The sequence below is a fragment of the Trachurus japonicus genome, chromosome 15, assembly GCF_045865225.1.
Source record: "Trachurus japonicus isolate A0001 chromosome 15, Traja_1.0".
NCBI classification, from domain to species: Eukaryota; Metazoa; Chordata; class Actinopteri; order Carangiformes; family Carangidae; genus Trachurus; species Trachurus japonicus.
In genome coordinates, this window is record NC_140921.1 from 19,695,086 (window position 1) to 19,712,392 (window position 17,307).

Here is a 17,307-nt window from a genome sequence, read left to right on the forward strand (position 1 = left end):
AGGTTTGGTCATAAAAATAACCCTCAACAACAACAACAATAGCAAGGCTTTTCATGTCTTCACTTCATATTTTGTATCCACGTTTCTTAGTTTACAGATCTGTTGTCATACTGACATTTTTGGCTGTTTGTGTCTAGTCATAAAACATAATGCATCGAGTTGTACGGCAGCAGTGGTGCCCAATCCCAGAACATTTGCATATCTGTGGTGTTTTTAAATTTATAATGTCGAGTTCTTTTTTTTCTTCTTCTTCTTTTTTTTTTTTTTTTTAACAAGCAGCAGCAAGTTCACAAGACAATTCAGAAACTTGGCATTTTATCCAAATGGCTACTAATGAACTTTTAGTAGTCCCATCGAAAGTTTTAAATCAAAACTACACAGGGAAAATTATTATTAGAAGAATGTTAAAAAGATATACACAATGTACCCTGGATTACAAACTGCAAAATCAATTACCAGAGCTCATGTGACAAGTCATATTTTTGTTTATATATAATTCACCTCTCCAATTGTGACTGAGAAAGCATCTGTAGTGAGATTTTTCATCACTTGCAGCTTAGGTTTTCTTCCCATGCATTATTCTGTATATTATACAATTAAATTTTGCAAATGCAGAGGTTTCATTTTCACATTTACACGTAGCATTTATTATGTGGACAGAGTTTATGGAAGGAAGACTCATTCGTAATCCTGATGGTCTGCTTTCAGTGTACATAATATTCTGTATACATGAATAGAACATTGTGCCCTTTGATTACCCTCTATTTTTATATCATCTTATGTCCACAGAGATTCAATTACTGGCTGAATATGGTTGATTTATGTGACCATTCAGTGCTGCCTGGTTTAAAATCAGAGGGAATTCAGAAAATATGCATTCATCAGTGCCTCTAAATACCATAATGAGGTGAAAAGATAGTCAAGACTGAAATGGTTCATTTTCTCCATTTGCTGTACTTTCCTTCTCTACTGTCTAACTAGCCAACACCGTGTGTGGAGAAAAATGTGGCCATTGATGTCCTTGAACTTTTGTCTAGTTTAATAAATTCTAATTAGATTAGAGCAAGAGAGTGCATGAGAAGACAGCTTTTTTTTCTCTTTTGCTGATTAAACTAGAAAAAAATGTATGCATGGGGCTACTTTTTTTGCATAGAAAAGCTCATTAAGGCTGCTCTAACAGAAGTGCAAGGATATGGTTTTGCCATTAAGGTTCACAGATCACACGTATGTTTGTTGTGTGAGAAAACACACATTATGAACAAGTGGCTGTACTGTATGTAATGCCAGATCAAATGTACACATGCATTTAGGCTATTTAATGCCTAATAATGGTAATGCACAGCCACAGGCTGTCTCACAAAATCAGAAGTTATTCCACTTTGATGAATTAAAACAATGGCGAGTCATTTTGTCATATCCATCCAAGCAAGAGCCCAATAAACTGAGAGACATTATGTAGAATACTTGCCGTGGCCATGACAGATTATTCTCAGCAAATTAACCGCTTCACCTGGTACCATCAGTGAATTGAAGAAAGGGATATCTTTTAAATTACCTCCTTTTTAAAAGGCTTACAGCACTTTTGCAGAGAGGCAGAGGACCCGAGCTCTTTGACTGGATATCAGACAGGTACATCGACAATAACATGAACTCGCCCATAGAGTCAGAGCTATTCAGCCAAACCATTGGGGTGGTGGGGAGGACTGAAGTGTCATGGGCCTTTAAAACTCTGCGTTCCTCTGCAGCAAGTGTGTCGCCAGCTCCCTATTTCACTGCTCTGCAGAGCACAGCTGAATGGACAGCAGCCATTGTGTGCCCAGATAATGCACTTCAATCATCCTTAATGTCATCATAGCTAAAAAGGCTCTGAAGCCAGGCTGAAGGGGCTTTATTTCCTCCCATATCCAGACAGTAAAATTGAAGTTTTAATAATAAGATTTAGAATGGTGCTTGTTTTGCACACTAATTATACTGACCAGCTGTACCTCTGTACAATATGTGTATAGAGCTGGTAACGTGAAATTGCATGGTGAGCTTTTTGTGTTAAAATAATTCAGCAGTCAGGTTTAGGTTAAAACTGATTTAACTCACTTTGTTGAGTTTTTCTTTCCTCTTGTTAGTAACAATTAATATTCTGGGTGGCTGCAGGGAAAGCTTGTGGTGTGGTAATCGATTCCATACATTGGCCAACGGTAAGACGTTGAATGGCTAATTGACCACAGTAATGGTGCATGTCTATGTGGTGGACGATAGAGACGTGCACATTAAAAAACAATTAATTTTCAATACTAATGTCACTCTTGGCTGCTTCTGCTGCTGCGTTTAACAAGGAGCTGTCACTGATAAGTCATTTCATACTCCATCTAGGATTTGATTCAGGCTGGTTATGCAAAGTTGGACTTGGAGTTGGATTGAGACACACTTTTGAGTTCCTCCTCTTTAAAAGCCACCTGATTAGACTCAAGCCTTTTCCTGTTGTCTGATGAGGCCTTCTTTGCAAAAGTCACGTGGTCGAAGTCTGGTCATATACTGATCACATTTCCTCTTTCAAGCTACTGAGTTAAATTTCTTTTACTCTTGTTTACAGCATATTTCAATCTGCCTGCAGGCAGCTCTGCACTTTGGCAGCTCCACGTGGCCGAAAGACATCATTCTGAAAGTTGTAATAGCTTCTTTTTCCAGAATTCATAACCTGACCTCAATAAACTACGAATTTAAGCTCTAATTCTACTGCGCTAGTGGCTGGGTAACATTGGAAATGGTTCTTATAAAGAGCCAGCAGGTTCAGACATCACAGATTAATACTCCTTTCTAGTTGTAGAGTGTTTGCTGGCGGCTATTTAGGAGAGTTTGTTCTCATTTTTTTCATTTAGATCTTGATTTATTACCTTTAGTGCATGTTTATTTATTCATGTAAATGCACATGGATATTTGATGTCTTTGGCATGGTTACAGTGCACTGCAACACAACAATGGAGAAATACCCACACCAAAGCAATAGCTTGATTGAAGAATCGCAGTAACCTAATTTCCTTGTGTAATAATCTGTGTGTAAATGTGTTTAATAATCCAGTTAATGCTCAGAAAGACGTCACAGACTACAGGGGACATCTTTGTAAACGCCACATTGTCAGATGAGGAAAATGGAGCAACTTTACTGATGCTTTTTCTTTTTTTTTTCCTATTAATAACTGAACCACTTTAGCCCAACACAATGATGTGTTTGGTTTACCTCACACCACCACTGGCAACACAGCTGTTCATACATAACTCACTTTGCATCTGTTTGACACCTTGGCCTCTATAATAGTCGAGGAGACCCAAAAACGACAAACGTGGAAATGAATGGAAATGGTTCTATTATTTGTTTACAGGTCTTTCATCAGCTTTTATAAGCATGATTCCAAAGGCCTCTAGTGGATAATAACCGGAGACCTTTTACAGGATACAAAAATAAAAAAAAACATCATGAATAAATTATTCATTTTTTTTAATGCACCCTTCATTTTCTTATACCACACAATTACTTTGGCCTACTGAAATTACAATTATCCTCCACAAAGACTCAGCATAATTTCAACAGCGCTATTCAGCATAATTTAACATTAAGATAATGCTTCTTTGCTCTCTTACTTTAACAGTACTTAGCATCTCTTTGATATAGGATTGCAAAAGTTTGAAAAATAAGACTGTGAATAGATGCATTAAACTTGAAAACCACCAGTCAGTATGCTCGGCCAGTTGGTACAGTTTAGTTTTGATCGTATTTTATCGTATGACCTTTACAGTGTGATACTGTACTGTAGGCTTTAGCGACTCTGACAATGTGTCCATTCATTTGTCTTTGCCTCTTTTCCAAAACTATTTGGGGGAAAAAAGGACTAGAGGAGACATTTCACAGAAGATAAAGTGAGTCAGATAAAATACAAGTGCATGGTCACATGGTGAGCTGTGTTTGTCTCAGGAATTTACTGGGTTTCCATAGATCGTCAAGTGGTTAAATCCCGTGACTCTTGAACTACACAGCCCCTTGTCCTGGGATTGAGTCCCTGAAGGGTTTTCCAATTCTCTCTCTCCCTCAACACTTTACAACAGTCTAAATAAAGAGGGGAAATAGTACAGGTTAGAGGAATGTGGGCATCACTGAAAAGAAATAATTAAAAATCATCAGATTGTCTGTCAAAGCCCAATAGAATAGAATAGATTTGATAAATAAAGGGTAAATCCTATAAATAATAATCTATAGCACTTAATGCATAGTTTGTGTGTTCTTTTAGTTGAATACTGTATCTACCTTCCTACTCCAAACTTAGATATTACTTTAAAATTAAATGAAATTTCAATATTAATTCTCTTGAAAGGGGTATGTTCAAATTAAATTAGTGACACTATATTTGATACATTATTAAAAAAAATAATACAAATAGTAATTATAGTCCAGTGCAACCATGCATGACTTTGAAACTTGTAATAACTATGATGGTTCTCATATTCTCAGCCTTGGCATCAGAATCCATTAAATAAAAATCCCATTGCGCTCTGCTGTTGTGTTCTTGTCTGAGGACATTTCAGCATTGCCACTGTGTCCTTGTAATTATTTTGGAGAGCGTATTTGCTTTAACATGAGCTTAGCCAATGAGCCAAGACAGGGCATGTTGCAGGCATCTTCCTCATGACTAACTTGCATATGACACAATGTTCCCTGTGCTGATAGATGCAGGGTGGCAGTCTGAAGCAGTGGGTTTTACCACTGCAAAAGGATCAGACATGATTGGTGCTGTGGAAAAGCTGACAGCATGAATTATGAAAGTCTCATTAGGGGCTGTTGGAAATGATTTATCTCGCTACGAAATATGGTCATCCGACCACATTTGCCTCCATGGTTACGGAGTCCATATTGTGTTTTTCTCTTTTAATTTCTTAGGTGTATCATTTTCCGTTTATTAGTGAGGAATTTCCATGGAGGCTAATCCATGACTCTATTAAACCGAAGGTCACTACTTGATATGCCAAGCAAAATGGCTCAGAAAAGGACAAAGTATGCTCTTTGAAAATTGGCTGCAGTCACAAAGGTGCTAAAAAATGTGTCATGTTTCTCACTTGACAGATGCATTGCTTGGCATGGTGGCGTTGAGCTTGGCAGTGTGCATGACTGCCAGGTCATCTACTGGGGTTGTGTGTTTGTATACTGATGCCAAGTGCAGTTTCCATAGTTTTCCGCTATCCAGTCACAAAAGCATTGTAGTAAACATAACACAAAGGGGTAATTATGCAAAAAATTACAACCATATATCAAGATCATATCCTGCTTTTCAAACAAATAAATAAATCTTGTTTTGAGGCAACTGGCCAGAACTTACAAGAGAATATTTCATCAAATGCTTTAAGCATGAGACTAGTGTCCCAGATATGAGAGAGCCTCAGTGTTTCACAGAGTGTGTGTGTTTCTATACTATTCATGTAACATAACTTCTCTGTCTAAAATGGTTTCATTAGTAATCCGCTTCCATCCTTGTTTCTGTCAGTGCACAGTGGTCCTTTCAGTTGTGTCCCTGCAGCAGCCCCACTTTTAGTCACGGGTGGTTCAGCAGTGTTGCTTTTTGAAAAGGCGGGTGATTTTGCAAGTTATAAGCTGCGATCTTGGCATTGCTTCCGCTTTAAAAATGCTCCATAGGCGGATCCATTTTCCGATAGCATCATGCAGCTGAGCCGAAAGCGCGACACACTGCTCACATTATCATGCAAAGGGTACATCGTCGTGAAAACCCAGAATAGATGAAGAGAAAATGAGTATCTTCATTTGTTGTTGTTTTCAATTTTCCTCCCCTCCTGTTTTAGCCAAAATGAAGTCTTCTTTCCCCAAGAGTGATAAGCAAGCAATTGTTTATAACCACTGTAATGTGGATGATACTTCTGTTTCCTGAGCTGGCAGTTTATTATAGCACATACGTAACATTTAGACTGTGAAATATGCATCTGGACTGCGTGGCTTTTGACAGAGCAGATATTCAATTTATAGCCGTTTGGCCGAGTTGAAACGATATGAAAACAGACAGCTGAAGCCTGTTCCCTTAAGTGTATGGAAAAGAGGAGGAATGATCTGCTCACGGCACCCAGCAACAGGGCTTCTTGATCCTGTGCTTTGATAACGTCAGAGCTCCATCTAGGTTGCTTTGTGAGGTACTGCTCAATAACCTTGTGATTTAGCATTGTGCTGGAAACTATCAGTGTGATCCCCGGTAGCCACTCATTTGCCTGCACATCAGTGATACAAACTAATATATGCTCTCTGCTTACGACAGACTGTATTCTGGAAGCTTGTCTCGCTCAATTTTCAGGCAGGTTCACATGACTTTTCAATGAGGTGCAGTAGAAGTTGCACAGAATTTTAATTTGGCTTCAATCTAAGTCATTAGGAGAGTCAACAGGAAGCAAACAGATGGCAGAAGGAATATGATGGATAATTGTATGTCTCAGAGGACAATTCGTAATTTGTATCTGATTCTGTGCAACCCCCTCATTTTCTTAATGAAGGACTAATTGAGTTTTTTAGATTGGCTCAAGCATATGGTCCAACCAATAGTGAAGGATTTGTATAATAGCTGAAAGAAGATACATCGAGGACACTGGAGTGGATTTATAAGATAGTGTCTGAGTCATAGCTGGATTTTAAGGTTGGAGTAATGTTTTTACGATTCAGTCTGGATGTGGAAGTGTATTTATGAGCTAAAATTAGCATATTCATTACATCATAATCACTCATCATCATTTTGATTTTGATTTTTTTTACATTGAAGAGTAGACTTTCATAGTTTTGTCTTAAACACTTACTCTGAGAAAATCTAAATGTACAGTCCTGCCTCTGAAATGTTGGCATAAATAAAACATAGTGGAAAAATATATACTTTACTTATGACTAAATGTATATTTGATGTTTTTTTATGTAATGTATTTTTTTTCTACTGTAACACAGAATGATTGATTTTCTATTTGTTTTCCCCTGGAATGTGTTTTTGTAATTAATGTTTCCTTCTCTCTTTATTGTATGATCCTACTATTAATTGTAAGCGTTATGTTTTGGGTTTTTTTTCTGTAGAGAAATATCCATGATGAACCAGGACAGGCTTTGATAATTTTTCTGCATTGATGTTTCGATTTAATACCTTCACAAAAAAAAAAAAAAATCAAGTCAATGAGCAGGTGTTGGGACAAATGAGTTTGTACACCCTTAAATTATATTACAACTGTTTCAGCAAGTGCTCAATATTACCTTTTGTAAAGGTTAATGTCCTTTTATGTGCAACTATTTCCACTGTAAACAGAAGTCCAAACTGAGGTCCAATAAATCTACAAATTTAGTTTAAACACCTTACAGCCCAGAAATACGACTTTATTTGACCAAAATTGGCCAGCCTCAGTGGCTCAGCTGTTGGGGAATGGATGAAAGACAGGCGTGGGATAGGGAGGTATCCCTTTTCCTGGTCTGCATGGACTGTGCACTTGTCTCTATTTTGGGAACTTACACTCTTCAAAGTGCAGTAGTAATGAAGTGCCTCTCATTAAGAGCTACATTTGTGACAGGCAGTCAGTCAGGCAGGAATGCATGGAGGGCAGTAAGCGGAGCACCCCTGATAGGAGCTACTCATAAGGGCTTCTGAGTAAAGGCTCATTTCATGCAAGGTTAGACACATCAGTCGTTGGACATGAGGCTGGCTTTTACTGCCTTTCAATAAAATTACACATGGAACGTGTCCACACAGTGAAGATGAACCTGGAAATGAAATGTCTTCCACTGGACTCTGTGCGGATGGCGTGATCACTGCCAGTGCTTCGGCTTAAAATTCCCTGCATGCAGTGGATCAAAGCCTCAGTGATGACAAAGGTCATGGACCGAGGGAACTTTCATTCTCTTTGATTGTGTACCGAGTCTTTATTTGTTTGTTAATGTGTAGCGCGTGTACTAAGTAGTAGGACATTAATTAAAATCAAGCGTGAATATCTTTGTAAATATGGCCACTAATTAAGCTTGAAAGCATCAGTGAGCTGTGAAGGGTCAGGGAAGCTCTGAGCCCACCATATCAGGCTCTCATAAATAGTTTGGCTAGGGCAAGAAAAGAGTGTCCAGCTCTATCCATGTTTGCACACCTCTGACACTGATGAAAGCCTCTACTGCCTCAGCTCATACAGTAACACAGTTGCCTCAAACTCCGTGCCCTGGTAGCCCTCTGTTGTAAGCTTAATTTATTGTCACCTGCTGAGGTTGCAGCCCAGCGATGACTAGGCTGTTGCGCCTGCATAGCCGGTAATTTGAGCAGACATTTTGTTAAAATTTTGGCTGGAGATTTTGGTTGTTTTAGCCGCTCCACAGCTGCCACGTCTGCATGCAGGTCTGGCTTTGCTAACAGATGCACCCCTGGAGATCAGCTTCCAAAGCTGATTGAACCAGAAGAGTACTTTTCCTTTTTAGAGCGGCCAGACATATCTCATGGTAAGATCAGGTTGCAAAGGAGCCAGACTCACAAGTCTAGCGAGCCAATCATTTCAGCGTCTTTGAGAGGGAGGTATTCCTGCTCAAAGTAGCATTATCTAATTTCCGCCTCCTTTATTTCTCACCTGATTTGTTGATAATCCCTGAAAAGCTGGAAAAATGGCTGCCATTATAAACCAATGGCACAGCGTGATGTCAAAAAGCAGACCTTGTGTGTACCTTTTTAAATGATTCTTTTTTTTCTTTTTTGCACTTACTGGAAGTAATTGCAGGTTTGATGTTACATAGTTAAACTGAATGGAGTGATAATTCTACCACTTCTTTAGTGAATTAAGGTCTTCTAAAAAAAAAAAAAAAGGCAAAATGGTACCTGGATTTAGTAGTCTAAGAGGCTCCTAAGATAAAAAGATAAAGACTTGTCAGTCTAGAGTCATAGTTTCTGAGCATTATAGGATGTTGCCCACCCTGCCTGGATGTTAGGAGCTGCTAATGTTAACAATTACACAGAGACACATTACTATAGCTGGACATTCATGCTCACTTAGCAGATTCACAGGTGAGCTTGTCTCTCTACCTGACATTTAGACTTCTCATCACTCTTTACTATGTGGTGGAGTTTGGTATTTATTCTTAAGGGAAATACACACTGCACCAAGGAGAAAAAAGGGGACATTACTGTGTGAAAATACAAAGCTGGGATAAGAGAAGAGGTAATCTTGTTTCTATATGCGAGTGAGTCTATACAGTACAGACAACTGCTTCATCGCAGTATGCTGACAAGTTATGATGTTAATGATGCCCTTTAGCTTAATTTTGTTCGATAAAAGCAACACACTGCCTTTCCATTGCAGTATCTCATAAAGAAGCTCGCCTATACAGTATGACACCTCTTTGTACATATTTAATTCCAAATGTTCCCCCAGTTATTACCGATTCCATGCAATTACAATAGTTCATAATACAATTGTGGTCTCCTTGTTAGAATATAGTATATGAAACCATTCTTCAGAAGCTGCTCCTTTCTGATTTTCTTCCCTTCCATTTTTAAATGATTGCTACAAAAAGCCAAATGCCTATAGCCTAACAGGTTTTTGCCTATAATAGAAGGAAATGTGGTTACTGCTGATCTGTCTACCAAGGTCATCCAGGCAATTCAGCACCTTATTTTACACAAAATGTATTTAATCCCATACAAATATGTTGGGGAATTCTTAAAAAAAAAAGATACTACTTCTATATTTCATTACTGTAGCCTTTAAAATTGTAATGGTCACTGTCACTGCTGCAGAAATGTGACGTTTAATTATTTGCTCAATTATCAGTGGCACGTGCCAAGGTTATGTGCATGCAAAACAAAGCCAATGAATCACTCATCACACAAAAGGAAGGAAAGCAGTGATTGAACCAGTGATGGATTTCTCTTAGTGGCATTGTCTCTGTTGTTGTTGGTGCATGATGGTTGATGGATATCAATAAGTATTCTCTTTAGTCCTGACTGAAGGGCAGGCACCTCATCAATCTAGAATTTAATTTCCTTGAAAACACACACTCTGAAAGTTCAAGTCCAAAACTTCAGAATAATGTCGTCTCAAACCAACATAATGCTAAATGTATGATCGAAGCTTTTTGCCTTGTAAAACAATGGAGACACATTGTTTGGGCTGACTTGACAAATGACAGCAGCCTGTCCTTCCTGTTACTAAAATTCTGGTTTGTCTCTCATGTTTTCCGTTATATCGCCATCGGCTTGAATACAATCCTCGCAGTTCAATTAAACTGTTGTGCTTATTTCTCAGTACTTTTCTAATGCCATGTTTCAACGACCTGCTCTTTGCTGTTCTACCTTGGGCTCAATGAAACACAATGTTAGGATTAACATCTCAGTTTTGTGACATTAAATGTGACTCCAGTCTCACACACTTAAAAACTGAGACTTCTTCTGATCTAAATGAACCAATTCTCAATTGTGTACCAACAGGTTGAGCCGTTTTAATAGCTCCCTGTCCTGCCTGATTTAAATATAATTACTCAAACGTTCATCACAAAAGATGAATCCTCGATGATGGATAACTTCTATTTAACAATCTGTGACGTTTGATTCATCCCGCGCGTCTTCCATAATGACTGTTTGTCACTAGAGTAACTCACTGACATCACACTTAATGACAATTTCATAACCTCTTTCATGTTGCAGTGCCTTTGTTGTGTTCGTCATCATGAGCCGCTCACAGGAAGATTAGATTGGCTGTGACTGACTGTAGGGCTAACATCACTGTTTAATAGGATGAGCTGATCAATGTTTTGCAAAGGCAAGTCATTTTCCAAAAAAAGTATGATGGAGTTATGAGCAATGATTTGTGAAGACAGTCGTGTTGATTAGTGTTTGGAAGTAGACGATAAAGGATAAAAGCCTCAAGCACCATATACTTTACAGTTTGTCCTCTTTGATACAGAGACTTTTAATGAGAATCACAAAACTCTAAAAGCTCTGTAGTTAAGGTAGCAACCCAGATGCTTTGTTACGATAAAACAAACATTAGACTGTATTTTGATTTGCTCATATTTTGCAGAACTAAAAGCGTTAAAAGAAGCTATGCAATTTTGTCCATCCAGTTCTAATGACCAAAAGACATGGCATTAAAGTGCTAATGCTATCTTAAAGCTTTTAGCGTTAAGCTTCATTTGTATAAATTCATTAAACAGCAGTGTGCCCTGCTTTTTTATATGATCTGCAAAGTAGCAGACGTTCAGGCTGACAATGTCTGACTGTGCTTTTACTCTGCCAAAGAAGGGAATTGGTTCATGATCCAAGACACCACAGGGTAGAGCACCAAATGCAGTAAAGAGATAACGTGTCGAAGTATCTGCAGTAGTTAGACTTACACCACTGGCTGTTAGATCAACTGCCCACTGTTTGTCAAGACATCAGTGTACCTACACATTATTTGTCCAGTGCTGGGTTCACACTGTGCTTTTTACTTAATTTGAGCAAAACAGATATGGACGCGATCAAACCGGAGTGAAAGACCTTTGAACATGCTTCTGGAGCTTGTTACTTTGTGCAGTCGTGGTCCTGAACAACAAATGACACAAATCAGCATCAAACTGCCGCAGTGTTACCTGGTTGCCTTTTTCCTATAATTTTTTTTTTTTTTAGAATTAAAATAGTAGCCCAGTTTTCCTGATGCTGTCATAATGGGAAGGGATTGTTGGCTGAACGTAGCTGAAAACTGGAGTCACTTTTTTTTTTTTTGCCTTGATTTATTTATTTATTTTTGCTTAATCCAATCATGGGACGTGTTTGTTTATATGATTTGGCTAATGCCAACAGTCTGATGCACAGATCAAACAGCTGTCCTTTTTTTTCCAGTAATCAAGTAATTTTCCATATAATTAGTTATAAATTCAAGCTTTCAGTGGAACATGCTCAGATGAAATGACAGATTTTACCTCCTCTAGGCCTCACTGTGCAGGGAGGTCAGCTCACAGAAACACAGGAATCTGAGGCTACAGGCTATATTAGAAGTGGCGATTTAAACATCCTCCCTATCAATGGCTGATGCATTGTATTGTCTAATGTACTAACATAAGCTATGTGTGAATTTGTTGTTGATGCATCACCTGCATTGCCTCTTTGCAAATGATATAATCACCTCATTATAGGACCACACTGGCAAAAGCAATGCTAGTTTTATTTTTAATTAAAACACAGTTCAAAAACAATTTGCATGAGCTATTTAGAAGAGTAAAATACAACAGTTGTTTTACAGTGTCGCCTTGACTTAAAACAGCTGATGCAAATTATGAACTCCATGCAATATTACTAGCATTACTATTCTCAGTGTGGCGTCAGAACTCATTGTCTCTTTGTCCCTTTATGGGAAACAAAGAGGGCATGCACTGTAATGAATACAGCTCAGAATACATTTGTCTAATTTTACAAAAGGCAATATGGACTGGGTCAAAAAGAGAAAGAAATAATCCTACAAAGATGACAAACTGTTGAGGAAACTGTGGATCAATAGCATGTTATGTCCATGACCCCCTCCTCTGTGGCTTTCTGATGGCTTACACATTTTTACTTTCATTTCCTTTTTTCTTTTCTTTTCTGGGTGTGCAGGAGGGTGGGGAGGGAGGGCGCTGGTCTGATGAAGTGTATAGAGTCTTAAAAAAATCAACAACAAAACGATGTGAGTTTATTTGCATGTTTGCTATGTGTCTACGCTGTGCTTTCAAGCTCAATTAATACTTCCAACTCACCCTTATAAATCCGTTGCATTGTTCTATGCCCTAGAGAGACGGACAAATTAAATACAAACTTGTGTGGTCTTTGTTTCTAGCCATGTACTGCAGTTGCTTCGAACATCCTGAAAAACATTATGTAATAAGCTTTTGTTCTCAGAAGATCATGTTTAAGCCTAGCTTTCATATCAACCTCTATTTTGTCCCATAGAATATGGAATGATCGGAGAGCATACAGTAAAAAGTCAGCGGCCAAGATCAGTTCATGACACAAAGGCCCTGCAGGAGCAAGCTGAATCTGCTAAATTTATGGCACAAACTGGTAATACAATAGTTATGTTTCTTTACTTTATTTTGTCAACTAAACTTAATTTCATCATGCATGCTCTCTCTTGTACTGCACCTTTTAAGTGGAAATGTTTTGCATTATTATTTTTCCTATACTCATTCTCTATTGTTACATATGAAGTAGGAAGATAAATTTCCCATTTCGCTGAGTATTTACTTTGACTATAGTCAGAACATAATTGGGTTTTGTGGGAATGTTTGTTTTTTTGTCACATAGTGAGTTGGCAAGTGGATTACCCATACAGTATGTTCATGGAACATTAATTAAACAGCAGTTTAAAACTTAGGCCCTGATGTAGTTAATCATTTCCTTCAAGGCGTGATAAATTAAATGTCATTCGATGAAAAACCCACCCCTTCAGCCAAATATGAAACACATACTTGGCAAAGGTTGAGCTGATAGATGCTGCCCTTAGAGATAAAATGGGAACTATGTGGCTTAATCAAGTTAAAAAAGCAATTGTGTTAAATTCATAATGACATTTACAACATACCACTTTAGCATTTTTGATAAAAATCACAAATTATTCAAATAAGTGACAATGTCAAAGCAAATCCTTAATTTTGCTTTCATTTACTTCTTTTTTAATTTAATCTGTCTAGAAAATATTTTTTTTTTAGTGGGTGGGTTAGATCTAGCTGCTATTAAGATTTTTTTTATCCTTTATTTTTATTTTTGGGAAATGTTTTAATTTTTTTCATGTGTTGTTCCATTTAAATTGCTGTCATTGTTTAAAAAATTCCTTTCATTCCCATTTTAATTTGCGACACACCATAAATACTGTACATACACACTGTACTAACATATACTCATTAACACCTCTCCATTTTACACACACTGTGAGGTATGTTGTTTCCCTGTCCAGTCGCATCGCCGTGCTTTTCTGTTTCTCATTCTCACACAATTTACTCTCCCTGTACTGCCTCATTTAACAAATTGATCCACCTTTCAATCTATTTTATGATCTGCAAAATTAAGGGCAGGGTTTTTAGATCCCTATTTGGCTGAAACTATGTGTCCTTGATACTACAAGCTGAGGAAATACTTTAAAGCATATTGTGCTTGAAAATTCCAACATGATTTGATGACTTCCAATGACATAAATGTATTCAGAGCTGCAATTGAAACTATTACTCTTTGTATTAAATTATTCCTCTAATGCATAAAGCCTCAAAGAGAATGAATACTTCACCTGAAGGTTTAACATAATCAAACATCAATTATTCGGTGACTACTCCGATGTAGGAATTTGATTGTCCATTCCCTTGTCACCAAATAATGTATTCTTTTTTTCATTAAGGCTACCATGGCTTTGGAAATCACCCCACTGCCTCCACATATTACACAACTTTATTTAGCATTTCATGGCTTCTTGATATCTGACCCCATAGGACCATGAATATTGAAAGGCTCAATGCTGTTTCTTCTTATTAATCTTTTTCAATTTCACTCAAAAAAGATCTCAGAATGAATGTAACAACTAAGGCCACCGTCCTTACTAACAGTTAGGCTATATATATGCTTATTATTCAATGACAATCTGTCTTGCATGCAGAGTTAGACTACTTCAAAGTCTGCTTGCCAAAAATTTCCATATGGGCTCAAAGGCCTGGACCACAGAAACAGAATCCATTTTCCTTCTGTGGCTTAAATACTCCCCATTACGTTTCCTTCTGGGCACTCGCAATTGAAATTTGGATATATTGAAAACAGTCTGCTTGGAGCCACTTTCACACACATGAAAATGGCTGTGATCGGCTGAATAAAATCAGCTAACCTTCTCATTTTCCTCCACCTCTGGGAGTTAACAGGTTAAGATGGATTTGAAAATTATTTGAATCCATCGGCTTAAAAACACAGAATCTGCTCACTCGTTGTCAAGGAAACTAGATAGTTTGCTGCAGTGCAAGGGAATCCACATCTCTGAACTTTTTTCTGAACTAACATCCATTAAAATCCATTTTATTTTCTTAGCTGTTGTCTTTCTTGCATGTCACCATGTTCTTATGAGATTTTCTTTGTTTATGCTGATTTCCTCACTTTGTTTAAGCATATTCTTGGGTTTCATAGAAATGCATGACTTATTTTTCAAAGATAAAGTGAAACAGTTAGATGTAACCCTACTGTCTGTTGTTCATTTTTATAAATCATAGCTACGCCTTTTCTGTGATCTTTGCATAAATGCACATTTAAACTTGTTATAAAAAGAGATCTGATGGATTTACACATCTCCCCCACACTACAAGGACCATCGTTAATGCAAATGCCCTCAGTCATTGCACACACAAAACACTTTTATTGTGCTGCGTGTAAAAGAAACCAGTGAACAGAATAAAGCTGCCAATTCAGTATTTATCAAAGATCACATTAAGGCAGCACAGACGGTACAACAGTTTTCTTGTAAATCTAAAAAAGGCCCCACCTCACCCCAACGTGACTCATGTTGGCCCCTCCCCCATTTTTACACAACCCCACCCACCCTGCCCTGTTAGCCCTGCCCCAGGACCATATTGCTGCATTTAACTAGTGTCACCCTTCTCCCACACAGGTGAATCAGGTGCAGAGGAGTGGTCCCAGTGGAGCTCATGCTCTGTAACATGCGGTCAAGGGTCGCAGGTGCGAACAAGAACATGTGTCTCACCATACGGAACACACTGCAGCGGCCCTTTAAGAGAATCAAGGGTTTGCAATAACACTGCCCCTTGTCCAGGTAGTGTTAGCCGCAGATTCTTGAATATTAATGTTTTGCTCATTTGTTGTTTATATGGGAGGAAATGTGTTACTGTGTTTTAACAAACTTTTCAATGTGTCTATTTAAGAATGTATTATTATCATCAATGTAGATATTATAATTCTGATTGACCTGATGCTTTCTTTTTTGATGTTTTTTTTTTTTTGTGAATGTGTTATTTATTTTCTTTCATAATCACTTTTGTGTTTTCCATTTCATATAACTGTAAGGCAATTCATCAGCATTGAAATGGTTTAATGACATGTGGTTCTGCATGGAGCTTGGGGAGCAGTAGATACTGATAAGTCAGCTTCATTTCTTGAAGGTCAGCTGTGCATTTTAAAATAGCTTGGCAGCGTTTCTTCAAGCCCGCTGTAAGGCATTTCTTCCTCAACCCATGATGGCATGGCAGATGAGTCACTGGTAGTCAGGTATCAGCATCAGATGCTTCTCTGACTGGTGATTGCAGAGCACTAATGTTTGTCTGAATGCATCTGGTAGGACAGCGTGTCGCTCTAAACCAGACACCCTTATCCATTTCTGGGATTGTTTACACAGACAAATATGCTGATTTCCTAATGAGATTCTGAACTCATGTTTAGGCAAGATATTTGATGGCGCTGTTAAGTATAGTGCATCTGAGACTGCATCGCAAATTCTTAATTAATTATGCCTGATCAAAAATACTGCGGGCTCCGTCTTCTGACAGACTCATCTAGGATGTGCTGCACTTCACTTTTAGATGTGGCATGCGTAAATGGGAAGTTAGCAGTTGGCAGTTGGCAGATTTCAAGAGCATCATTCACTTATTTCGCGTGGACACTAAGAGCTAAATAGAGAATGAGTCACCTCAAAAGAACAGTTTTTAACACTCTTGGTGCGTTTCCTCTCTGCCCATTAATACTTAGCTCAGACAGCATTAAACCTCTTATTTCTCAAGAAAAAAAAGCTACACAGCCCAATTCCAGGTATATGCATTAATTTCCATGAAGAATTATTATTAATTTAGAACCAGAACTTACAGAACTGCCCATGTGAATTCATTATTGTCCTTGATTTATCTCAAGACCTGCAGACATTAGGCTTTTGCTCATGGCTAATTGTGGATCCAGAACTTTCTTTCACATAATAAAGCAGAAGCACTTATCACCAAATAACTGGGCCATAAAACTCTGGGAAACCTCTAAAGCAATTTTGACTTTGCTCACAAGAGTTAGTCTATGTTAGAACTTTTCATTTTAAGAGAAAATAAGATGAGAGTCATTTTAATTTAAAAAATGTCACTATCCTTAATTTACTATTGTTTCATGAGCTGTTCATTAGACCGTATCAAGTATACTGCAGTGTAGATAAACTATATTGCCTGTTATGAAAAAGATCACGCTTTCTCTTCACTTATATCAAAACCCAAATGCTGAGATCATTGAGCTTGTTTCTCTAAGTTATCCAAATACAGAGCTGATATAGCATGAAGCTTACTTGGTTACACTCACAAAC

The 17,307-nt window shown here is 37.9% G+C and overlaps 1 protein-coding gene across 22 annotated transcripts in view; it reads left to right on the forward strand.

Moving 5' to 3' along the window:
- Nucleotides 1-17,307, forward strand: part of adgrb3 (adhesion G protein-coupled receptor B3) — a 110,714-nt gene that overhangs the window by 31,798 nt on the left and 61,609 nt on the right. For 8 of the 22 annotated variants that reach the window (XM_085800281.1, XM_085800284.1, XM_085800289.1 and 5 more), the window contains exons 3-4: nt 12,942-13,052; nt 15,628-15,789. The exons of 8 other annotated variants lie outside the window; for them this stretch is intronic. In XM_085800281.1, the coding sequence (XP_085656407.1) occupies nt 12,942-13,052; nt 15,628-15,789 (273 nt within the window). The remainder of the gene's footprint in view (nt 1-12,941; nt 13,053-15,627; nt 15,790-17,307) is intronic. 6 more of the 22 variants (XM_085800287.1, XM_085800295.1, XM_085800292.1 and 3 more) reach the window with 1 other exon arrangement.